General features: G+C 40.6%; 2 protein-coding genes across 7 annotated transcripts in view; one reads left to right on the forward strand and one right to left on the reverse strand.

The window, feature by feature from the left end:
• The window catches only part of prkcaa (protein kinase C, alpha, a), a 144,155-nt gene extending 125,706 nt beyond the window's left edge, over positions 1–18,449 (reverse strand). For 2 of the 3 annotated variants that reach the window (XM_026170434.1, XM_026170433.1), the window contains exons 1-2: positions 18,066–18,449; positions 16,332–16,363 (exon numbers count right to left, since the gene is read on the reverse strand). In XM_026170434.1, the coding sequence (XP_026026219.1) occupies positions 16,332–16,363; positions 18,066–18,232 (199 nt within the window). In that variant the 5' untranslated portion in view covers positions 18,233–18,449. The remainder of the gene's footprint in view (positions 1–16,331; positions 16,364–18,065) is intronic. The other variant, XM_026170432.1, reaches the window with a different exon arrangement.
• A 2,153-nt stretch (positions 18,450–20,602) lies between these two features.
• On the forward strand, positions 20,603–24,946 carry LOC113023945 (beta-2-glycoprotein 1-like). 4 transcript variants are annotated; one of them, XM_026170438.1, is made up of 9 exons: positions 20,603–20,721; positions 22,285–22,383; positions 22,685–22,864; positions 23,013–23,109; positions 23,189–23,265; positions 23,425–23,610; positions 23,766–23,945; positions 24,176–24,373; positions 24,762–24,946. In XM_026170438.1, the coding sequence occupies exons 2-9, from the start codon at positions 22,314–22,316 to the stop codon at positions 24,869–24,871; spliced, it is 1,098 nt and encodes a 365-aa protein (XP_026026223.1). In that variant the 5' UTR covers positions 20,603–20,721; positions 22,285–22,313; the 3' UTR covers positions 24,872–24,946. The 4 variants fall into 4 exon arrangements, with proteins under 4 accessions (XP_026026223.1, XP_026026221.1, XP_026026222.1 ...); XM_026170436.1 differs by lacking the exon at positions 20,603–20,721 and adding an exon at positions 20,854–20,982 and having other exon boundaries at positions 22,198–22,383; XM_026170437.1 differs by lacking the exon at positions 20,603–20,721 and adding an exon at positions 20,854–20,982.
• The last annotated feature ends 846 nt before the right edge of the window (positions 24,947–25,792 follow it).

A 25,792-nucleotide genomic window follows, 5' to 3' on the forward strand; every position in this document is an offset into this window, starting at 1 on the left:
GGATTATTATATATCACTGCGTCAAGTAAACTCACTTAAAATGCAATGCCTCTTTAGGTGGAACAAGTGAAACTGAAAGTATGCTGGCCTGGATGAAGCCATTCCAGGCAAGCTTGCAATGCATATCTTTTCATACCACAGTTATGTCCATTTGCTCATGTATTTCCCTATGGACAGTTAGAGGAGTTTACACCCAATGGAAACGTGCACTCATGCACTCCTCCAAAATCCCAACTGCAGGGTTGAGTTTCGCTTCAGCTCTTTATACATTATAACTTCGCCCTTCTCTGCAGATGGCTGACGGACCATCAACAGCACAAGCGAGAGTGACCCACAGACCAGTTGTACCGCACAGTTTGCACACTGCTTCCACTGACAACAGACGCTCTCTGCAGGTAGACGGGCCACCCAAGGACTGCCAGCGAACTGTGACCACACCCTAACTGCTGAACCATAATTTCACCACAAGTAGGATAGAATGAGCACGACTGTCTTTGCTGGTTCATTTAAGAATCTCATCTCTGTGAAGACATAATACAGGCATACACCGTTTATTCAAATATCCTGTTGCATGATGACTTTTTAATAACAGCCCTTCCTTTATTTATTCCTGCTTGTTGCATCCTTTAATATTGCAACAGAAAACAATTTTTTCTTCTGGGTGTTTCCAAGTTGCTTCAATTTTTGACTTTCATCAAAACTTGTAAGGATGATTTTAACTTCGAAGGATAAGTATATAATGTCTCAGCTTTACGTTTAGTGACCCATACGAGTAAAATAAAAAGCCAGAATAGTAGAAAAATCAAAAATAACAAATGATACAATATGTGACATGTAAGAATAAATTATGGAGGAACAATAAAACAGCTACAGACCAAGCAACGTGCTCTTGAAGTGGATTAAGTTGAAAGCCATCACTCACCACATTCAGGAAGCAGATGCTGGCATACAGGCCTACATGACTCTTAACTTAAACCCAAACTGAATGTGCGTGCAAATAATTTCAGGCATCTGGTGATGACTGAGAAGATAGTGCCCAACAAAATTTGTCATCATTGGGATTATTCAGTATTCTGTAATCCATGGGTGAATTCAGTGCAAAGGATTGCAGCGATCTGGTGGTTTTGCTATGTTGTGCAGGGGAAGGGTAGTCGAAAAGCATGGAATCCTGCTAAATCAAGGAAAATAAATGACACAGTCATAATGTCTCATTCACAATCTCCCCCAGGATATGCCAAAGGAAGCTGTTGTTTAAAATCTGTCTGTGCGACTGATTTATTAAGCCTCCATCCTGCTTGCGGTTACTCACTGTTGCATAAGGCTCTGGAGATGTGAGTTTATTTTTTTTTTCACCAACTCAGTAAATAACAATAAAGCAAAGATGCAAAACCTGGCAGAAAAAATAACAGAGTGACTGACAAGCCCACAAACTGTGCTGCAAAATGCATTACAGCTCCGTGTCTCTGCTGCCATCGAGATCAAACTCCGAAGACAAAAGAAGGCGGGAAGATTATAGACTCACAGTCCTAAAATCAAATGTTTCTCCATCATAGTGAGAGGAAAAATGTGAGAGGCTTTACCCACATTGACTCCTTATATTTACACACTGGACTTTCCATATACACACACACCACACCCATTACAAGAAAACAGGAAATCGCTGTTTGTGATTGAATATGTGATATTTTTACAAATGAGCCAGACCTGAAGGCATTCCTTTCTCAGTTGGTCATATTGGAATAATCAATTACCTTTCACAATTTTTCTTATTTATTTTCAAAAGAAAGAGCATTTTCTATTTCAATTTCTTCATTCCCTTATGTCAAACTATGCTTTTGAAGCTGATGGAACGAATTCTATCGGTTAAACTGTAAATTCTTCCCAACTTGCAGTTATAGATCGGCAAAGAAATTAAAACCAGCCCTGATCAATAACCCCTAAGAGTGCCTGGACCTTAGATGTTGACCCCCGAAGATCAGTAGCCTTTGATGTAAAGCAACACACTAAAACTGAGGGTTTTATTTAACTGCAGAAGCCAACTGTGCTAAATGGCAAGGCAGATGATTCAGCTTAAAGTACTGCAGCCTGCAGAGGCCTACTTTGTGTACAGACAGATGTGGGATTTGTGACTTGTTGATATTACAGCATTGATTCAGAAGGACCGAGAAGGACTGTTCCCTGCTGCTCACATCCAGCCTAAAAGTTAATCCCAGTAAGCAGGCACACTTCCTACGAGCAAATGACAGAGCAACAGGTGGTCTCATTCACAAATATAAACGGTCTGTCTGAGTGTTTCATTCAAGTAAAAGCTACAGTTAAGCTCCCATTAAGCACCTATGATACAATTATACCCCTCAGAACTGTAGACCATCTGAAAGTGGCTTTAATCATCTAAATGGACCATTACTTAAGCCATCAGAGGTCTGTTTAATAGGTCAAACTACCGCATAGTGTTGCACTCTCAAAGTATGGATGGATACACTGGATTCGTGCACATTTACTGTTTACATCACTGATGACGAAGGCAGCGAGAGCAACATGCTACAGTGAACACAATACCAGCATCAGTAAATGAAGTCCTTCCAGGAAAGCAAAAAGGGAGTCGTAGTCCTTATTTGTAATGTATAATGGAGTGTAGCTTTCATTGCATGATCTCATAAAGTTCAGAGGACGGTAAGTGCAGAAATATTCTCAGTGTCTTCTATGGTGGATTGCTTCATGCACGATTGCAAAGCAGAGAGTTAAAAATAACACAATTCTGTATTAATTATGGGAACCCTTGTGTTTTTCTTATAATAAACTGAGTCACATGTTTAACGGCTGTTTTTGCAGCTGTCACAAGTTGCACATTACCAAAGACAAGTCTCATAAAACTAGCAATAAATATCAATTATATCCAGCCAAATGAGGGACTCACTCTACAGCTGAGATTCTGAGACTTTGGCTCACCATGCGGTATCTGCATGCTCTCAACTTGAGTCCATTTACGACTGAGCTGCCAAACGCTTCCTCTTGTACGAGATCGAGGTGCCCGAGCAAACAGAGCAGACGCAGTAACACAAAGGTGCTGGCAGTCCATTCTTTTACCTAACTCTACATGGGCATACAAACAAATGTCCGACCATGCAGCAGTACAGACAAACTGAGGCTCAAGGCCAAGTCTGACTCACTCGGTGTTCTAAAGATTGAGTTCGTGCCACTTTTATGAAAATTCATTCAGATTTTTTCTTGCCTAAAACAAAAGCTGAGCAATGTTGATTCTGTTGTAGGCGAGGGCAGATACACTTTTGACAGTTTCAGCTACAAAATGTGTTACTTGCCCCAACATGTGAAATATTATTATTCCAAAGCAACATGAACTACTATAAAGAGCAAATGATCAAGCAGATAAGCTACAATGATTGCGGGTGATGGCAGGTTTTACCAAATTTTATTATTTTTATCCATCATGCACAGTACTCATGTACAGAGCTCAACATGGCAGGGCTCAAAAACACTAGTGGCCTCGACCCTCAGAAAAAAAAAAAAAAAAATCACTAAAATCAAACACCCACCCACAATAGATTGCACAAATACATTTACCCACACTTTAATCAATTATACTCATGGCTAACATTGCCTCCACCAGGCACTGAGCAGCCACCCAAGTGCCCGGAAGACATAACCACACCAACCACCAAAATGCTCAACAATCAATAAACATTCAAGAGATCTCATGCAAGTTTATGCTTCCTAATGTGAAAACATTTTTAAGTGCAGAGTACTGAATAAAGTGCAACTGTGCCCAGAAAAGTGTTGGCTATTACCTAAAATAAAATACAATTTACTGCTTTAGTTGCTGAACCAATAACAAAACACCTCATCATTACAACGACATTTTCTGTTACGGATTACAGACATAGCACAATCACAGAACTGACATCACTGATGATCAAAGCTTAGTTAGTGTTACGTTCCCCTGAGGGGTCTAGGCGGTGAGGGGGGAGTAACAAAAAGTGACCGGGTTAGAAAAAGGAGTCAAGGAGGCAAAAGGGTTAAATCAAAGAGTTTTATTAAAGTAGCTCAACTAAAAAAGACGGACAAGCCGCTATCACCATTTAAGAAAACAAACAAAACTCAGGCGTGGTCAATAAAGTAAAACGTAAGCCAAAAAGAAAGAGAGCAGCTCACTAGCTGCAAACCACAATAACACAGCTAATTAGCTGTAACCACTCACAAACACACTCAGCTCACTAGCTGTAACCACACTCATGGCACTCTGGCCCAGAGCTCACCTTTCCCTGGGCTTAAATACTTTTAATTACTGATGTGAGTCAGCTGTGTAACAGGGCAAGGTGGCACCTCAGGCAGAAGAGGTGGTGGGACACGCCCACACAGGCACCTTCAGGAGGAGGCCCTGTTAGGGCCGTAACAGTTAGTATTAGAGGTTGACAGTTAGGGCTAATGGCAGAAAGGTACCTATTCAAATCCAGGATCTGACTCAACATGCAAGAGCACATAACCAGAAAGTCAGCAAAGCTCTGCTATGCCTCGCAGCCATAGCTTCATTCCCAGGTGAACTCTCTCATGACGTAAGCGTGACAGCAGGAACATGGACGTCATCCCACCTGCAATTGCTCAGTCGGTCCCCTTCCTGCCCTCAAATCCCCTTATCAAACTGTGGGACAGATTTGGGCTACATAATGGGCACCAGCATGCAATCAGGAACTGAACAGGGGCCTATTATCTCATGACATGCAGGTGTCAGAGGATGCATTTCTCTCTGTTTAGGAGCTATCCTGTCCAGAAATGATGAGCATTGTTGCAGCAACGTGTACACAAAAATCTCCATGAAAGCCAGGAAGGGAACCTAATCCACTTCAGAGTTGTGAAACACTGCCGCAAGGGAACAACAATCATCAAAACGGTATTTAAAACACTGACATTTTTGACTGAACATCAATGTTGACTTTAAAAGCAATATTTATAATAAATCCGTATTGTAAGCACTGGGATTAACATATTCCAACACAGTCCCTACAGGATGACAAATCTGACAAACATTACCTTATTCAGCACCAAACACATTAGAACTATGCAGCACAACACAGCATTTCCCCCAAATGCATAATGGGAATTAAGGTGATAAATAATGCAGGCTGTCATGATGGATTAGTCTAATCTTAATGCAGCTGCTCTGAATTGATTGTGAAAAAAAAAAAAAAAAAAAAAACAGGAAGCGAGGTGAGAGGCTTTCAGGGAAATCTAAATTACCCAAACATTCACAAGCCAGCAGCTCCACTTGACCATTTAGAGCATCACTAAAACTGTATTCAATTCTGTCTTAAAGACAAATATATAGTGTGTATATCTGAAGCGCCCTTTATTCACATTTAAGCTTCTCCAATACACTTGCTAAGGTTTTTCAACACTGAATTCGACTTATCCCATTATTCAAAACATTTCTAATAGACAGGCGGGCATTTGACTAAAAGGTTTACATGACCGCAGACTTTAATCAAGATCCTCTGGGTTTCTCACAATTTGATAAGATGCTGTAAATGTGATTTATTGATTTATAAGCTTCTGACACAATGAGCACAGTGTAAAATGCTATTAACTTTGTGCACATTGTGACTTTTTCTCTTTGGCGCAGGTATTGGGTTAAGTGTCCATTTCATGGGTAAATTACAGTTTTTGGAGCACTACACCAGAGCAAATTTTCCCTTGGTTTAATACCCCTCTCCATAGGCTCACGGTAGGCAAATACCTCTTGAAACTGACACAATCAAACCATAAATTAAGCATTAGACATCTGGGACAGGTTCCAGCCTCTCTGTAGCCCTGAATTGGAGGTGCAGTTAAGAAGACAGATGATGGACTTAGGTACATAGCGTTAACTTTAATTTAACACCTTATTTTTACTGCCTGCTGCTCCTGTTTGTCCAGCACATTGCCTGTGATTCCAGCAAAGGCTGGAATGACTGCAGGGAGCAAGACCAAAAAGTGTGGCTTTTACATATTTTCTTGGGAGTTACATGCATCTGAGTGTTTTCATCGCTTTTTATTTTTCATATGCCACTAGCTGCAACCAGTGCAATGATGTCATGCCCAGGAGTGTATTTTCTCGTGTTTGACATGAGTGATTGCATCTGTTGACTTTCTTCCAAAATGAGGGTTAATTCGGTACCTCATTGACTCCAGTCTAATTTCAATTGAAGCAACGGAGCAGACAACTTAAATCACCGTGACATGATCTTACAAGAAAAGGTTTTCAGCCTTTTACACATGAGTCGAGCATGACTCCTCCTGGGTAATTACTGGAATTTCTTATCATGGCAACTGTCAAAAAAGAAATATCACTCCCTGCATCCCTCGACATGCACCAGGTTAAATTATACAGATATCATTCCTTATGTTGGACCTCTTGGCCTCATCAGTATTGGTGAAGGGATTTTACTGGTTGATACCAAGTGGCAACTGCTGAAAAATAAACTTAACAAGGAGATGTGCAAAAAAAACTGCAAGAGCTCACTCGATGCTGGCTCCACAAGCAAGTCGATCCTCATAGATCCCCATGTTAACATGTCCAACCTTACAGGGTCAAAAAGCATGTTTGCATCAAAATGGTTTTGGTCTCTGTGGATTTTTCCCCCCTTCATAAGAACTCTGTGGAAGGTTTGATTGTTTAACTCAATTTGTGTACTGTTGGTGCTCCAAGCTTTCATCCAAACATAGGTCGAAAAAGCTAACCTGCACTGAGTTGCATTAAGTCTTTTAAATACAGTCTACGGTTGATATTGCGCTTGTTTTATCGAGATACATGCTTCCTATTCGCAAGTGGCTCTGGTCAAAAGCCAGATCTGCAGCTAATAGTGTAGATTTAAGATCTGGAACTTTTAACAGAATGCATTTTGTCTACTTTTGTATATTTTTACATTTTTGATTAATCTAAGTATAGACCCCACACAAAACAATAAAACATATTTCATATGATTCACGTCTTTGCTCTGCATCCAGCAAATTAAGACTACATCTGCTACAGCTGTAGCAGATGTAGTCTTTCATTTGTTGAAGCTTACCAATTTACTGCACTGTCTCCCTCCTTTCTAGTTATTTTTAACCATAATTGATCGACTAGTGTGGCTCAGTCTTACACAGGTTTAAGTACTCGCTTGTAGGTTCTTATAGCATATAATGATTCTTATGCATATAATGATTCTCATGCATATAATGATTCTTATGCATAAGTTTAATACGGAAGATCTGTAATCAGTCATCTGCCTGCTTGGCTGTTCACTGCATCACTACCACTTTCCCACGCTGTCTGTTTCAACACTGACATCGTTACTGTAGTCCAATCATCTGCTCGCCCGCCCTCTTTGAGCCAATCAGCCTCCACTCTGCATTCATTCTGTGCTCTCCATCATTCTCCCTTTCAAAATCTCATTCCTGCAACACACCACCTTGCCATCTCCACCTCACCAAGGCACCCAGAGCTCCATCCAAGCCTCACTCTTCATGTTCACCACCACCAACATCTAGATTCCAGGGAGACCTGTCCTAAATCCTATCACAGCTGGAAGTTCGTTCTGCCATGACGGGTCATTGACGTTTAATTGCCTCATAATTAACAGATTAATTTCTCAGTCTCACGTTCAGTTCTTCCAAATGATCTCTCCTTATTGAACTGTTTGTGAATTCTCTAACAGATAGAAATAATCAACAACTTGAAACTATTCAAAATAGTAAATCTCCTGTAATGAAGGAACATTTGTGCTTGTGTTTGTTTTATTTTGAGCAAACACGCAGAAACTGAAAAAGGAAAAAGAAAAAAAAAAAAAAAAACACACTGCCACAATGACCCAAGTTTGCATAAGAACAATATCCTGAGTGAAATCATTAGGTTGATAACATCTGCACAACATGTGTGCATTCCTAGTTAAAGCCCTTATGTAATCCAAAAAGATATCAAAAGAACAAGCATCCTATAAACAGATCCAATGCTTTGCATAGCACTGTATATCTTCAGGGGACCAAGGAACAACTCTAAATATAGCCAAACCTGAACTCTGCCCTTTCCCTCTGCATCTCATAGACAGATGCACACACACACACACACATATGCCACGCTGCCTCTGCTCTGCTCTGCTCTGCTCAAAGGATCTCTGAATCTTGTATTTTTCTCTATCTCTAACTCTGGGCCAAAATAGTATCAAGGTTGCAGTTAGGACATCCTATTCCTGACAGCACAAACGTGCAGTGTATCAAACAAACACCCTTCAATAACCAGAAACTGAATATTTCCCCTGTTTGCCAGGAGGAGATAAAAGAAATGGATATGCAAGAGTGCGTTTGTGCTGAAAGAAATGAAGAAAGGCAGTGTCCTTAAAGGAGAAACCCCAGGGCCTGGGTCAGGACACAGGGTGAAATATAGGGCAGCTTTGTGACAGAGGGCAAACAGAGAAACCAGCAAACGGGTAGAAAGACGAGAGACGACGAGAAAGAAACAAAGAAAGCTGGCGGTGTTTTGCTACAGATAATTCATCAAAGCTGTAAGCAATTGATCTGCCTCTTTGTTCTAAGTATACCGCTGCTTTAGAGGACAGGAAAAAATCAGAGAGATGAAGGTGCAAACAAAGGCACGACCACTATGGCAGCAGAGATAAAGCAACAGATGTTGCAGAGTGGTCTGTGTGTCCAAAGCCCTGACTGAAACTGATGCTACATAAGAAACTCGACACCACGAGGGTTTCGTGGCTCATCATCATCAGGACCAAAATGATCTTCAGATCTTTAATGGTTAGAATTAGAAAATAATGCCCGCGCTCTGTGTTTTTCTTTCTGTCTTGCTCCATATTTATTAGCTTTTTTTTTTAGATTAAAAAAAAAAGGTGCTTGGGGAAAACTGGAGGAGAAAACTGCAATAACTACTAATTTTGTCATTAAAATTATTAATTTATTTTTCCATGCCCACAATCTGAAGAGGCACTTACCAGGAGGTCCATGGATTAGTATTTCAAGGGACACTCAGTGAGGATTTTAAACCCTTGGTAATTTCTACTCATTGCTTTTACAAGACTAAATTATTATAATTGCATTGCATTTAAGAGACCAAGCTGAGCACAGTGCTCGCAAAAAAATAAGCTGTTTCACTTCTGCATATTAAATAAATGACTGGTGTGGATTTTTAGAGATTATATTATATTTGTAATATCTTGTGCCTCTGGCTTCACTATTATACAGCAGACATCCCTGTTTTTAAAATCATTTAGCTGCAAAGAGCATTACTCACCTAGGCATGCATTAGTGTTCAGACCACCTGAGGTTAAGATTGTAATAAACTCTCATACCATTCATGAAAAAAGATGGAGTTTATTACAGGCCCCCCTGGAGAAGTAAAAGCACGAGCCAATGCATTCCTCTCACTACGAAGCCCTAATCTGCCACTCAACAGAAATGGCACCCTTAAATGCTGGCTTCCTGCTCTTAATGCCTGTGCTTTTATGTCCATGTTGGACAATTTGCCATCATTAGCCAACACTTGCAGTATATAATCGAAAGTGTTGGCTACCCAGCAATATATAATGAATCCGAGAGAAGGGTTTAAATAAGTTATCTGCACACACTCTGCCTTTTCTTTTGAACACTGACACTAATACTGATGCTGGAATCTCTGTACTAAATGATATAGGAGCAGAAAACAACTAAGAAATGTGCTGTTTGAGCAGCTGAGCATAAGAATACATGCACCAAGCATCCTGAAAGGAGCCCGTGGACTTTCCACGGACTGTCAACACCTTATTAGGATGACGCTGGGTGTGGACAAGGATATTCTAAATAAACAGTGAGCAGCCCAAGACTAACAAAGTGACTGCACATCAACGCAGTTACAGAAATGAAGACGTTTGCAAACTTTATGATCTTTCTTTATCTATCAAAGCGAGATCCAACACTTCACCATCAAAGAAGCAACAAGGCTGATTAACGTAATCCCTGCAATAAGTAATCTCATTTTATAAATGCACGTATGGCTGCGCGTTGTGCACTGCTTCCTCTTAGGAATGTGGGTTTCTCTGCAACAGGCATGTCAAACTCATTCTACACTGTGGGCCACATACACATACACATGACTTTAAAACAATGAAAATACAGTGAAAAAAATCAAAGTCTATCCCCCTCCTTTATATTTTCCAAAGGTGTCCAGTGGGCCAGACTGGAGTCCTCTGCTGGCTCTACAACAGCACACCAGAGGGTGATTCCCGTAGTGCAATACCGAGCCTGGCTTAAAATTTAATTGTATAATAAAAAAAAAAAGCCGACCTCACAGGTCATCTTCAAGAAACCATTATGTGAGAACATATCCATCAGCTGCCTCAGCACTCCAGAAATCATCTGCATTACGACCAGTGTGGGAAGATGAAAACAAGACAGCCATCACTACATCACAGGAATACCCTGCGTGAATAACAAGGAGACCTCCTGGTTTTCAGTTAATCTTTCTTTTTCGCTCTGCCTTCTACTCAACCGACGTTTTAGTTGTTGCTCAGCTGTAGCTTCAAACAGCCCTGTTTATATTAAAGCCAGTACAGACAGGAAGTTTACGCGTATTATTCAATTGATTTTGCATTTGCTGCCATTTTACACAAAGGCCAGGAAAGAACATCAATTTTTGAGCACATGTTTTTGAGATCTGAGTAACAATTTCCTGCTTCATATCTGTCAAAGCGGACAAAACCAAGCATTAGCAGCACTAGATGGACTCAAAAGCTTGTTATTAATAAAAATCTAAAATAGGATCGATACTGTGAGACTGTTATGGCTTTGTGTTTCGGCTTACACTGGCAGGGAGTAATGGCCTTATAATTCCATCGACACCTTCCTTTGAAATCTCCACTAGAGGCAGAACTTTGAAATGGCACTGTTTGATTTCATAAAGTGTCACACAGGTGCCCTTGAAGAAAGCACCTGTTCCCCAAATACTTAGGAGGATTTTTCTACAGCTCAGTATAACTAAGCAAAATAGCAAACCATCAGATTAAACCTTGGCAAATCAAGAGGTGAAAATAATCAATCCTGAAAATAATCCTCCAAAAAAACCTCAAGTTTCAAGATTTCCAGAGACAGTGTGAGGTTAACAAGGTCTGAACAGTAAATGAGCTGAGTGACACGAGTACGAACGGCCTGACTGCATTACAGCGTCGTCTAAATAGTGATTTGAGCTGCGCTGCTGCACAACGACAGCAGGCCAGGAGCTTGAAATAAGACTCCGCAGGAAAAGTAGCCAGAAGACGACAGACAGATTGTTCACAATGCAGATACCATCTAGAAAGGTGGTTACTGATAGGCTTGTTTGTTTCCACAACATTAACTTTCCTTCAGTATTTTATTTCAAGTGTCACATTGAGAGATCTGATTTTTCTTCTTTACACATGTGACCACAGACATTTGTGTTCAAAATAAACTGTGTTGTTTTGTATGAAGTCAAACATGTTAATAGCTTCCCTTGAGTATTATTTCCACACGCTGAAGTTTAACATGTGGCATCATTAGGACGAATTAACAAACAGACACTCACTGGATAGTTCGCACTCTGCAACTGTAGTAGTCGTCAACCCCTTTCTGAACTCAGAGGTGCTTTAATTCTTCATGGCACAGATTCAACAAGGTGCTGGAAAACATTCTTCATATATTTTGGCCCATACTCACATGATTACATCACAAAGCCGCTGCAAATTTGCCAGCTGCACATCCATGATGGCAACCTGCCACATGCCAAGGGTGCTCTGATGTTCTGAGATGTTCTGAGTGACGACTACGGAGGATCGTTTGTTGTGCTCAAAGCAACTGATCAGACTAGGCAACGTTTTTCCAAACTTCTATTGCTCATTTTTGGTGAATTTCCTCAGTTTCCTGTTGTTAGCTGATGGGAGTGGCACCTGCTGTGTTTGTCTACAGCTGTACCAAAACTACTAGATTCAACATGCTGTACATTCAGAGATACTCTTCTGCATACCTTGATTGTAAAGAGTGATTATGTGAGTTACTATCGCTGTCCGTTCAGCAGTCTGGGCATTTTTCTTTGACTTCAGATATCAACAAGGAATTTGCACCCAGAGATTTGACACTCAGTGGATGTTTTCTCTCTTTCGGACCATCTGGAGATGGTTGTGCAGGAAAATCTCAGCAGATCAGCAGTTTCTGACACCAATAAGCACAAAACATTCAAAGTCACCCTTTTTCCCATTTTGATGCTCAATTTAAACTTTAGCAGATCATCCTGACCACAACTACACAGCTAGGTGCACTGAGTTGCTGCCATGCGATTGGTTGATTAGACGTTGGCTTTCAGAATCAGTTGAACGGGGCCCCAGTTTAGCTCAGTGGGTGAGTAGGCGACCATATGCCACATGACCAGAGTGCAGCAGCCTGGGTTTGAGACTGACCTGCTGCCATTTGCTGTGTGTCTTCCCCTTTTTCCTGCCTATCTTAACTGCTCCACTCTTGAAGAGGTACACCTTATAAACTGTCCAGTGAGTGTATACTAATAGTAAACCTGCCAATTATTTTTGTACCTAATAAATTTATCAATAAAAAGCACAATTCCAAAGCCCAAGCTGGGATGCTCATTAATCATTATTGTAAACGGCTTTTGCAGTAATCAAATTGATTCATGTATATTTGTCAGTGTTTAGTTCAGAGACACCAACTGACCAAACTGTTATGAGCTCTATCTTTTAATCTTAAAATGTTAAAAAAAAAAAAAGGAATACATGCAAAAATAAACATATTCACTGAGCTTAAATATATGACGCAAAATCTCAACACATAAACTACACTTGATGATGTAATACAGTGGAGCCCGGCCTATTCTTAGCAAAGGGACATTTACTCGGTTGAAAATTAAATGTCACTCTTGTTATAGAAATGCCACTCTCCAGTTCATCATTTTGTCATCTTCAAGTAGTCAGCGAGAGGCTCGCTGCCCCTGCTGGAGGACTTGACCCCCATTTTACAGAAGCTTAAGTTTAATATTTGATGGCTAAGCAGATGTTAGAAAGTAGGGACCTTTCTCTCTTTGACTGGATGCAGTGTAACCAATCACCTCCGTCTTGATGAGACGGACTCATAATTTATTTAAAAGGTCCACACTTGGATTTATGATAGAATAACAAAGGTGCGGCCAGCGTTGAGCGGGGAAGAGAAAAGCTGCAGCGCATCATTTGTGCTCGTGTTTCGTGAGTGTACGCGATGGCCTTCCACCCCTGAGTTTATCATCGCCTGCATCAGAAGCTGCGACAGTAACAATGAGGCAGGAGGAAAATGGCAACTTGCTGTGAAAGCAGAGGAGGGGGCTCGCGGACACGCTGACGATAATGTCAGGTTATGCAAAAACATGTTAGGCTATCAACACTCTGACACCTTAGAGTGACTCATTACCGAGCCTGTTCTCAAGTAGGAGCAAAGCTTGAGAACAGGCAACATCTCACTTGTGTGAGAGGCGATCACATAGAAGAGTGGGTGTGAGGTTGCTGGCAGCCGTGCCCACGGGTCAAACATGGTTTTCCATGTAGACACGGGCTAATACGCATGTTCCTATGCGCAAACGTTAACCAGACATACCATACGCCCTTAACGGCACTATGAACCATCTACATTTATAAGTAAGATGAGCTGTGATTCACTTAAAACCCCTGTGTGTCTCATTCTCCCTGACACTCTCAGGAGAGTAGTCTATGAATCATTGAGATTAAACACTCGATGTGACAAAGTGTTTATCTTTAAGTTTCCCACTGAAAGAGCGTCTTCTGTCTCCGTGAACGACGCACATCCTGCAGTTAGTTCATGAATAGTTGGTGGTTTTGATGCAGTAATTTAGCAATGCAACAACAAAGGCTGCACAGACAAAAACTGCAACCAAGCAAATGCATCAGCAAAGCAACGCAGACAAAATCCACCTGCGCTGCATCTCGGTCGCAGACGCCGATTATAAATTAGCACCGTGCGATATCGAAAACAACATGTGATGTGTTGTTTTCATTTTTTGAACAAAAAAATCAATCTAAAAAAAGCTGATAAAGGCATCTACCTATATCTAGTCTAAAGCCTCTGTTTTATTTGAACCATCCTTTCTCGAATGCTAAGGTTTTACAATTGTTTCAACACAACAAACACTGGAGAAGAAGCCCTTCTGAGCCTCAGACTAGAAGACTGACATTATTACTCCCTTCTTCAGGAATGAGGCTATTTTCTCCTCCAACACCACTCTCTCTGTGGCAGTGGGGGGAGCACAGTACGCAGAACGCCATTAAAACATGAAAGCTCATGGCACGACTGTAATGGAAACCCTTCCTCAGTGTTTTGTCTAATCTGGGCGGGAGAAGGCAGCAGAGATACACACACTCTGGTTAGTGATCTGTCAGTGGGAGAGCAAGGAAGGCCCACAGCCCCGGCCCTCTCACTGCTGCGAGGTGGCCTAAGTGTAAAAAGACAGAGTCTGACCTGCTAGGACGATTCGCTCACTTCTCCAACTAGATCTCGTTGGACATCATCTGTCCTGCTACCCGGGCAATTACAGCCAAACTAATGCTTTGGCAAGTCCACAGATTTTCCAAATTAGATGAGGAATTCAGAGACTATGTGCTTGCTAAAGCTAAAAACAGCAGTTAACAAGAAAACTGTCCACATTTTTCCCACTTTGCATCTCCTCCCTATCCCTGTCCACTCTCTTTCACTTTCTGTTTCCCTAACCTGCTTTACACGTCATTGTTTAGATTCTGTTTTAAGATAGCACATTTACTGCTCAGCACACTTTGTTTACTCCAATTTCCCTACTTCTGATTAGGGCTGCCACGATTAGTCGACTAGTCACGATTACGTCGACTATCAAAATCGTCGACGACTGATTTCATAGTCAACGCATCGTTTGAAGCTTTGTAAGATCACAAAAGACGCAGGAATAAGTAGTAGGATTTAAGAGTGTAGTAACGGACTGAAACAGAAGATGGCAGCACTGCATGTACAAGGATGCCAGCTGCCGTTAAACCCCGAAGAAGAAGAAGCTGTGTCCCAGAATTCATAGCGCAGCCCAGCTCAGTTTCCAACAATGGCAGCAGCTAGTTAGTTTTAATATTACTCTTATTATTCGTTCTGGGTCACAAAATAAACGTTTAACATATTTCAGGCGAGAATGTAGCTGTGTAAACCTCAAATATCTGCTCAGCTTATCAAGACACCACATATTTTCAAAAGCGCTCCGACGTTGTCGGAGACGTCTGTTACCCACTAGCTCGATAGCTAGCCGGGGGCTAGGCTAACTAGAGCCGTGAGAACACCGGACTCCCGGCTAATAGTTTTCAAACCCACCGCCGTCTTTCTCTCTCAGGTTAAACATGACATATGAGTCACTTAGATAACTTAAAATGTTATTGTTTGGCTTTTTTTAGTATTTTATTTGTTCCTGAGTAAATCGGTTTGGCTGAGACTAAAGTTATAGTTTTTACACAGCTGAATAAACGTCAAGCAGACAGCTGATTATCAGAAGTGTGAGATGCTCGAGAATTTACTCCGGTGTCCTGTTATATTTTAGATAGCAAGGAGATTATTAAACTTCACCGAAACAATCTGCAAATTTCAATAAAATTTAATAAACTATCAGCTTGTCTTTATTTTTAGTTAGCACATACCTGAAACACTTAAAGCTGTAAGCTAATGATAGTTATATAAGAGCAGATGCTGCTGGTGCAATAAGCTGTACGTTTTACGTCCAGTGGATGATGATCTGATTAGTTGACTAATCGCAAAAATAATCGGTGACTAGTCGACTATCAAAATAATCGTTTGTGGCAGCCCTACTTCTAATAAGCCTGTTTTTATAGGATGAAGTTTCATTTAACTTGATAATAATAAGTCTTTAAATGTCACACCAAACTTCAGTCATTACTTTGATTACTTTAAACTCGACGGATACACCTGGTGCCACAGGTATCAAAAGCATGGCTATCAAACAGCAAAACACTGCTTTTATCTAAAGCTTCCAAATATATAAAACAGCAGAATAAGCAGTAATTGCATTCACAGGCATTCAGTCATTTTCTCTTGTAGTTGCACGTATGAGATGGAGCTAGTGCAGCAAAATGCATGGAAAAGTGACAAAAATGTATCAACCCTAAATGTGATGATTCGAGAAACAGCATCAGAATAAATTAATTGCAGACTTGACAGACAAAGAACACCATTTTTTTTCTACAGAATGACAAAATAGTCCTAAATCAAAGTTTAACATGTACATGTCTCTCTTACACACACATTTTAATTGAAGGCCTCACACATGAATAAGTTTTGCTTTTTACCTTGGCACTGGAATCCTTGTTTTCCAAACCCCCTGTGAAAAGAAAGAAGGACGGATTGAACAGTTGCTCGTGCTCACACTCTTTCAAACACGTGTGCACAGTAAATTCATTCATTCACCTGCACGCACACGTACTGTACACGCATTCATTCAATCCAGGGACCCACGTGTCTCATGTTTTCCATGACTATTAAGGAAGAGCATTGCACAGTTCTTGGGATTTCATGTTTTCCTGAAAGCATTCATTGCCTATTAAGAAGTATTTCTCTGTCTATGGTGTGGATAAGCTTGAGTGACCTTGAGGAGCCCTGACCTCAACCCAATCCAGCACCTTTCAAACAAACTGAAAGGCCAACTGCAACTGAACTGAGGCTCTTGTGGCTGAATTGGAGTGAATCACAGTCCTCTAGAATCACGCCGGTGTAATGGTTAGGTGTGCAGATCCTTTGTGCCCATACTGAGTTTGTTCTTCTGCTGACATGTTCTGTGGTTAATCACAATGTCATTACAGAAATCCTCATCAATCAAAGCCCTCACAGGGAAGCTTTGACCTCATAAAGAAAAGCAACAAGCTGTTTGCCTTAATAATTATGGTTATGTGGAGCTTGTGCTTTGCACTAAGGAGTGGCGCTTGGTTGAACATAGGTCATTGTGTAAAGCTGTCAGTGCTATACTAGCTTTACACAGAAAAAAAGGTCTTGGAAGACACACCCACTAACAAGAGAGGAGCAGTTTAACTCTGCAAAGCTGTCTGCAAGTTTCCTCCTCTTACATTTAAGATACGGCATAAAATGTGAAAACGAACGCTTTTTAGGACAGTAACATAATGCAATTAAAGACCTGCTGCACAGACTGGAACCGCCTAGTGTATATAGATGGAATCAGACAATTTACAGCATTTGGAAACTTGTGTTTCGTCATGTTATCCAAATGCATTTCTCCTCATGAGCCACAAATTAAGAAAACACAAATGCAACAGAGAGATAATAATCTGTGCCTCTACACCAGTGTGTTTCAGCAAAACAGGACATGCATAAATCAGTCTACGTAGAGTAGATGAAGTGCTTTTCCATACTGGCTCACTCTGGCAATTAATTGCAGGTCTCAGAACCAGCGTTTGAGCTGCTTCAAGTTAAAAAAAATCCCTAGCAGCTTAAAATTGAAAATTCGAACAGGCCAACTACAGTGGGTGCCAGGAAGGGGGAACCTGTTACTCATCAGAGCACTTCAAACAGGTCCAGTCTTGGCTGGTACAGCAGCAATGGGAAGCTTTTGGCACAGTTTTCATTGAAGTTGTTTCTGCCTTGCAGGAATGTGCTGCAGCTTTGACGTTGTCCTCACAGAGGTTTACTGGGACCAAAAAGACGCTTTAACTACGTTTCTTATTAAGAACTCTCCCAGTTGGAAGGTTAACAGATTAATACAGAAAATGCAACATTAGTAGACAACACAAACATGAAAATGCGAGAGGTCTGACAATAATACAACAGACTGGGATCCTTGGAGAAGCTTGGAGCTGCTAGGAAGGGTTATGACGACGTTAGTGCTCCTGCGCTGACTCTCCACTAGTAGGAAAGTCTTTAGGGGGTGCATGGATCGCAGGATTATGAAGGGAAAAGTTAGCCTGTAGTTGTGTTACATCATCGAGCAGAGTGTAGGCTCTCGACTGAAGTTATCCAATATGCAACAGGCTGCAGTCAGGCAGGGGGTGGAGGTGGGTAACGGAAGAGCTTACCAGATGAAGTCCGTGCAGTGGCTGCAGAAAGTCGGCTGCTTGAAGAACCTGGCTATGAATTTATGGTTCTTGACCTCGTGGACGTTCTTTTGCCTCAGGGCACCTTTCCGAGCAAACCTATTTGCGACGTCCGCGGAGGACGACTCGTTCAAACTTACATCAGCCATGTCCCCCTAAAAACGAAAAGATACAATGCAACAGCTTTGCGTTGTTGTCTCGGGGTGGTTTTCAGTCCGTTCAGACGCGCAGCCCTCAATGTCGCGGCGGAAGAGTGCGGAGCGGCGGTCTTCACCGGAGACACTGTACTTACAGTCAGTGAGGGCTTTCCCTGCCTGTCGACACCACTGGGTTGCTCCACTGACAGAGGTGCACGCGGACAGGCTAGCTACATTGAGAAGGACTGCTTCCTTTCTGTCCCTTCAAAATAAAAGCCCTTTCGCTCCCTCTCTCTTTCTCTCTCTCTCTCTTAATTAGAGTGCGTGTGTAAGAGGTTGTTTGCTATATCCTAACACATACCTTAAAAACCAAAATAAAAACTACTACCTGCAGCATGCAGAAAATCCAATCTAACATAACTGCTCATGCAACCTTTTCAGAGTTAGATCTCAGGAGTGGACTACCGAGTCTTTGATTTGCATTCAGCGGTGTATTTGCATTTCCTAGTGGGGAAACATTTCATCTGCATCATATCATATTTAAATCGAACATTTCAGTTCGTTTGAATGGTTAAATGAACAGATAAACTGACAAAAAAAGGGGGGTAAAAAATCACAAAAAGTGTTTTTGTTCACCTGAGCAACAGAAAGCAGTCAGTCGATAATACTGTGAAGCCTTTTTTTAAATGAATTATTTAGTCTCCGCCCGCAGCTGTGCAGACCGCGTGCGGAGCTTTTATTGAAAAGGGCCTAAGTATTTTTGTTCTTTCCTTTAAAAATAAGTCGGTTCATAATTACTGCATACTGGCAATAAGTATGATATTTAAAACATCAATCGGTATTGTGCGAGTAATGCAGAAATTTACTATTGTAAATATTTGCCTGATTGTTGTTTTTGTACGTTTTTGTGTAGTTGTGATATTTATTTTCATTACTGTTTTTATGGGCATCATATTAGTACTAGTAGTAATAGTACTTGATTTAAAAAATAATAATAATAATACGATAATAACTATGACTGAAGACAGAAAAATCAAGCAACAAACCCAGGCTTAATGAAGATGATAATGTTTTCTTTGGGCTGAAAATGTAGTGTAGTGTGTTGCCATTGTTCAGTGGGGGTAAACTATTAAAAATCACCTCTCTTTATAATGCAATATAATTCATCTGGGTCAGGATCCTTTTCAGGGTCCTTAGTATCTCCGTGTCTGCACGTCCTTTAATCTTAGTCGCAGAAAGCGGTCCACGGTGCCCCTTTTTTTCAAACAATACACGAAAGCAACACACACAACCTTTCAAATGATGAAAAAGAGCCAGTGAAACCACTCTGCATATCCACTCTGTTAAACGCAGATCAACGTGGATTACATTCATTAACCACTTCTATCTTTATTTTTTTTAGCTCCCTATGAAAGACTTCAGCATTTAAATTATAAGCATGAATTTAAAAAAGAAGGTTGGTTGGTTAGTTAGGCACTAAATTAAGAGCTCAACAATTCAGCCATTGACTCGTTTTCTTCGATTAACGTTTTTATTTTGAAGATGAACTTCCTGGTTTCTTTGCGGACTTTGACGCGGCTCCGCTCTTCTTCCTCCTTTCCTCTCGGGCTGATGTCACCCAACAGGTTCTGCTGTGGGTGGGAGGAGGCCCCTGATCCCACAGCAGGAATTTAGGATGGGGCGTCATCGCGTGGAGAAAGTAGCGCAATACATATTCTCGCATGGTGTGTAGAAAAAGTAGGAAAATCGAGAGTTTTGCTCACGGTGACTCGCTTGTAGACAGATCCATTCTTTCAGGCACTGATAATCTGCATACTCATCCTTGTCGTCAAGTCAGAAGAAATTAGATGATTATTTTGCCTGTCTTCAGAAGTATTGTCTGTGCCCTCTTTAGAGACAGCATAAAATAACCACGATTGGGGATTTTGATCAACACATGTAAAAAGTCTGTTAGGGTTGGTGTAACAGAGTCATAAATAACATTGTTATAATTACACAAAATGTGTTCTAAACCCCCAAACTTCTCCTTTTATACCTGACTTTTAGGACCTCCAAGCCTGTAGTTGTGTTCATTATCAGTTAGAGCCCCTCCTCATTCTTTTCTTCTTCTTTGGTGCAATACTATAAATACAGTGTACCCCTTTTGCCTCTCCCCTTTTTCTACAATTCCCCTGTGGGAGAGGTGGGTGTCATTTCTTTCCAGCACCTTAAAGCACACATAATTCATATTTAACCACCCTGATGTTTATGATTGCGATTTTAATTCAGTTATTGTCATTATTGAGCCTGTTTTTGTAAGATGTTATAAGTGTGTAGTATGTGTGTGTCATAAATGTGTTTTAGGCGCCATAAATGATAGCATGAATATGTATTCCTTGCTAGCTTGGGAGCTGTGGTGGGTTGAGCTAATCCTCTTCCCCACTGTCTGTATTTGGTCGTAGGAGCTGGAGTGGGCAAATTATTTACTTGGAGGTCTTTCTTTCTTTTACCTTTTTTATCAGGTATGTCAGATTTCATGTTGTTTTTGTTTTATCTTATGTCAAATATGTTACGTGTAAATGCATATTTTATGTTTAATGTAAAAATAAATGCCAGCCCCTTTTTCTACAATTCCCCTGTGGGAGAGGAGCTGGAGTGGGCAAATTATTTACTTGGAGGTCTTTCTTTCTTTTACCTTTTTTATCAGACACAACGCAGAATCACACCGGTTACATTGGCACGCCATACTGCACGCAGTCAGATTTCACAGGTCGTGTGGAAAAGTACTGAGGACAAAGAGATAATGACACTGATCACACCACACAGCTTACATTTGAATCCGTTATTTTCATGTTGCTTTGAATCAAATTGCAGCACAATTTGTGCAGAACGTGTTGATATTATCATTTGTGGGATTTACTGAGCACCAGGAGACCGATTTCTCACTTGGTTAATAAAGCACAGTTTCTCATTTAAGCTCTCTAATAATGTGCTTAAGATTTCACTCAAATTCTGTGATTGGAGTTATAAATATGTCTCTCACTGGACTCTCCATTTTGCAGATTTTACTAATGCTATTTGCTTCAGCTCGGCTATTTGTTCCCATATGAAGCATTTGGTCACAGCTGCATGGATTGTTTTGAATTGCTTGCTATTTGTCAGACTTCTCTGAGTTTACCAATTCCTTTATGGTCCATTGACCTGCGGTACAGCACTGCTATCTCTATTCTTCTTCTTCTAAATTTAATTAGGTTGGCAGATCTAATGTTCTTCCCATAGCCACGCTATCAGTAATAAAAGCATATTGTCTGTGCTTTTGTCACATGAGTCTCATTTGTCTGAAGTATTCAGGTTGAAAAGTTTTGAAATAAAAATAGCTCCAAAGGCATTTAAGAGTGTGAACAGTATAGTAGTAAGTGTATGGTTAAGTGTTTCAAGAATATTAAGGGATCCCTGTAAAAACTGAGACCTCCTGAGTAATTTGATTTACGATAAATCAGCGGAGCCTATCTGAATACTTTGATTCGTCCATGAAGGACACATGACATTGCTGGCAATCAACAAATCCTCTGACCCACTTAGGTTTTGCATAATTTCACTGATTATGGTCCTGCAGGTCACAAAGTTTCCTCTTTTTTTTTTTTTTAGAAGTAATCTCCTTTTGTATGCTGATATAATCCACAATTTTCTAAATTCATTGAGCTAAAGGACAACTTTTAGTCAACTCAAACTAGAACACGTGCAGTTAAATGTGCTTGTGTTGTTGGCATTATCATGGTAACTATTTGCTCTCTGCTTTATTGGAGCAAAAATGCATTCCTAATAAGATTGTTTACGTTTATTCATTGACAATTCTTTGCACAGCAAAGTTTTTATGTTAAGTTCTTGTGAGTTCATGTAATTCTTTGTGTCTGCTGATTGCTCTTGTAACAAATCAAAGTTATCAATCAACTCTAGGTAAATATACAACAGTTTCGACCTTTGTGCTCAATCAATAGGGGTTTACTCTAGCATCTGATTGGACAGAGCTATCACGCTCCTGTTACTCAGGAGCCCTCCTGATCCTCATCCTTACACATCTGCAGGAACACTGAGAGTCTTCAAACCCAGGAAGATGTCTCCAGCTTTGGCTTTGTTGCTCCTCAGCCAAGTAGCTTTATACACAACTGTAACATCAGTGAAAGGTAAAGTGAAGGAGGATAACTGCTCCATTTATACCATTTGTATTTTAGCATTAAACAGATTTGTTATGAGTTATGTGCTGCGAGATATCTCGTTTGACTTTCTGTCAATGATCGTGCTGTTCATGATTTAATTTGTGCATTTCATGCATGTGTGTTTATTGTGTGACGTTTTTACAGTTGAAAGCCTCATTATCTGAATAATAGATCCCAGAGTTTTAGTGCAGTGTTATATTTAAAAAAAATACAAAGTTTAATGTTTAGTTGCAAAACGTGACCATTTCTATGCCTGATCTTTAACCAGTATGTAGCAGACCTCCGACCACTGATGGGATTGATTCTTCAACACTAAAACGTGTGTATGAGGTTGGAGAAGAGGTGACTCTCACGTGTGAACAGGGGTACTTGCCTTCAAGGACACCATCAGCCAGGATAACCTGCACTGCCACAGGAGAATGGACACAGGCAAACCTGGCATGTTCTCGTGAGTAAAAATCGTGGTTTTAGGCCGTGGGACCTCCTGAATATGTCTTAGACACAATCAGCAATAGCTGCTTTAATATCCTGCAGCTTATAATATTCTGTAACCACAGAATATTCACTGCTGTCCATATTGTGACATATTTTTCTAGCTAAGATGTGCCAGATCCCAAGACCTCTGCAACCGTTTGCAAAGGGGAGGACAGAAGTACCATTCAAGAGCGTGCTTAACTTCACATGTGATGATGGGTAAGAGCGACGGCAAGAATGAAACCCCAAAACACAGTTGTGTTTGCAGTTAATATATCTGAGAACTTTTCGTCATCAGGTATGTCTTAATAGGAAGCAATGAAACCAGATGTTTACATGATAACACCTGGAGCCATCCACTACCTCTCTGCAAAGGTAATCCAGGAAAATGTACAGAGCGAAAATCAAACCATTAATGTTTAATGGACAGCAAAGAGAACAACCAATGCACATCGTACACTAAATTAAGCTGAGAGAAAACGAATTCAACTTTTGTCAATGTGACTCTAATCGGGCCTCTTTTTCTCCTTAAAGCTGTGAACTGTCCTCTGCCCAAGCCACCAAGCGATGGTAGGATTGTTCACGATAAGCCATTGACTGGAACCACAACTAAGTATGGCCAAGCTTGGACATATGAGTGTAATCCACCTAAAGCACCAAGCTATGAGAGAGGATTCTGCATGGCTAATGGAGGCGTAACTGAACCGCCGGTGTGTCGAGGTATGCAGACGTCTACTTTTGTTTTGGATCTTCACAAAAAACTGGAAAATTTTGTTGCTCTAAATGTTGTTTCCATTTTTTTTATTTAAAATGTTTTTGGTTTTTTTATGAAATTGCTGGTAACTGTTTAATTCCTATTCAAAACCTTATTCTAGACGTGAGCTGCCCAATTCCAACAAACATACCGAACGGCATCATCACCTTTGCTGTGATGAGACAACATGGCTACAAGGAGAAGGTTAGGTATGCCTGCAGTGAGCACTATGTTCTGGAAGGTCGGGATGAAATACAGTGTCAAAACACAGGAAACTGGTCATCAAAGCCGGTCTGCAGGGGTGAGTCATAGGAAAACAAGATCTTCCCTCAGGCTGAAATTCTAGCCTCATCTTAAACTATTCCAAAACATTTCTGATAGGTTCAGCTTGTTTGTGTTCATGAGTGTCCGCTCTCTCACCCTAACGAGAAATAAGTTGGTGTCTCAGCATGTAGCACTCTCTTTATAAGCCACAGACTGGATTTGTAACGTCCAGTGAAAATGCTTCAGCTGCTCTGTTTGTTCACCCAGCTCCCTGCACAGTTGGCATCAAAAGAGGCCGTATTTTCTATAACAGCAAGAAGATCTGGATTGGAGACTTGAAACCAAACAGAGTCCTCCATGGAGAACATGTCGCCTTCTATTGTCTGAACAAAACTGACAAATGTGGCTACCCTGTGGCCACCACTTGTAATGATGGAAACCTGCCCATCCCAGGATGCTTCGAGGGTGAGTTCCTGTTAACTCGCTAAATGTCTTTCAAGCAGTTGTAGCTTTGGTGGTGTTCAGGTCCCTAAGAGTAAAAAAAAAACCCAAAAAAGAAAATCAAAGAGCAGTTTCACTTTCTTTCTTCTTCCTTTGTGACATGTAGGTTGTTCAAAACTTGTTTATTTTATGTTAACTGGGCTCGTGATGAACATGTTCGGCCTCGCATGCTTTCACTTTAAACAACCCATTACATTTTTTTGTAAAACCCCCCAAACAATTAAATAATACTCCTGTCACATGGTTTCCAGATGTTTTTAGAAAGCCCATGCAGTCAAATGAAGATGTTCAAAGATTGCAGTAATATATTTGTTTCTGTCTTGTTCCCCCCCACACACACTTTTTTTTTTAGAACCAGGCAGGATGGATTACAACTTGAGGCCAAAAACGCTTCCATCAGAAATCACGATGTGTGCTTCTCCCCCAACTTCAAGTCCAGGAAACGTTACAATCACACGTTGATGGAAGCCGCTATCTTTAAATGGCATTGTCTGTTTTCTTGTATTCAACTGATAATAAAATATCATTGGTCAGTCATGAAAGTGTGCATTCATTAACACTTATTAACACTTATTAACACACTGTATCCGTAGCCATACACAGGCCAGACTTTGCTATGAAATATGAAGATTTAAACTACGTGCGTTAATGATTTTCACATTTCAGTCAGATATGCTAAACTTGTGAGAAATGGCTCATTCAAAAGTTTAAACTTCCTAACCAGATGACGGCTATACAAAGTATAGCTCAGAGAGCTCGTGGCTAATAAAAAGCTATTAACATGAGAGAGGCTGACATAATTGCAGTGTCCAACTGACAACTTTCCCCAGGAGATTTAGTTTAGCCAATTCACACCTTTTTATGTTAGTCGATTCTCCGTTTGACCTTAGCTACTCAAATGCGATATCAGGGAGTGAACAACCCACACTCGTGCTGATGCCACTTTAGTCCCACTTGTGATAAAAATGAATTTAAATGGACTTGAAAGCTTGAACATGTAATAGGGTTGATAAAATATTCAGTGATGAGATGCTGTGTGGCTCTATTATTACTTCTTTGTGAAGAAAATCGCGCAGTTTCATTTGAATTAGTGTGCTACTTTATTTCAATTCATTTGAGTTCGGGCATTGATATTAAAACTGTAGCTGCTCATACAATGTTTCTGGCTTTGGTTTACAGTAACATAGATCCTCACAATCACTAATTTAGATTCTATTTGAGAAATGTGTCTCTTTCTACATAGATTCAAATTTCTCTTGAGTTTTAGCTCAGTAAGACAGATTTTCTTTATACTGTTGTATAAGACATCAAGCATGGACACCATGAGCAATGGTGACATAGGTGAGTGCAGAAATTTGTCAGCAATGATTGATTTTAAGGCAT

This window comes from Astatotilapia calliptera, chromosome 6, assembly GCF_900246225.1.
Source record: "Astatotilapia calliptera chromosome 6, fAstCal1.2, whole genome shotgun sequence".
NCBI classification, from domain to species: domain Eukaryota; kingdom Metazoa; phylum Chordata; class Actinopteri; order Cichliformes; family Cichlidae; genus Astatotilapia; species Astatotilapia calliptera.

Coding starts and splice junctions, on each gene's coding strand:
- LOC113023945 (XM_026170438.1), top strand. CDS start 22,314: ATGTCTCCAGCTTTGGCTTTGTTGCTCCTCAGCCAAGTAGCTTTATAC. Junction 23,110..23,188: donor AACTTCACATGTGATGATGG/GTAAGAGCGACG, acceptor TTTCGTCATCAG/GTATGTCTTAATAGGAAGCA. Junction 23,266..23,424: donor TCCACTACCTCTCTGCAAAG/GTAATCCAGGAA, acceptor TTCTCCTTAAAG/CTGTGAACTGTCCTCTGCCC.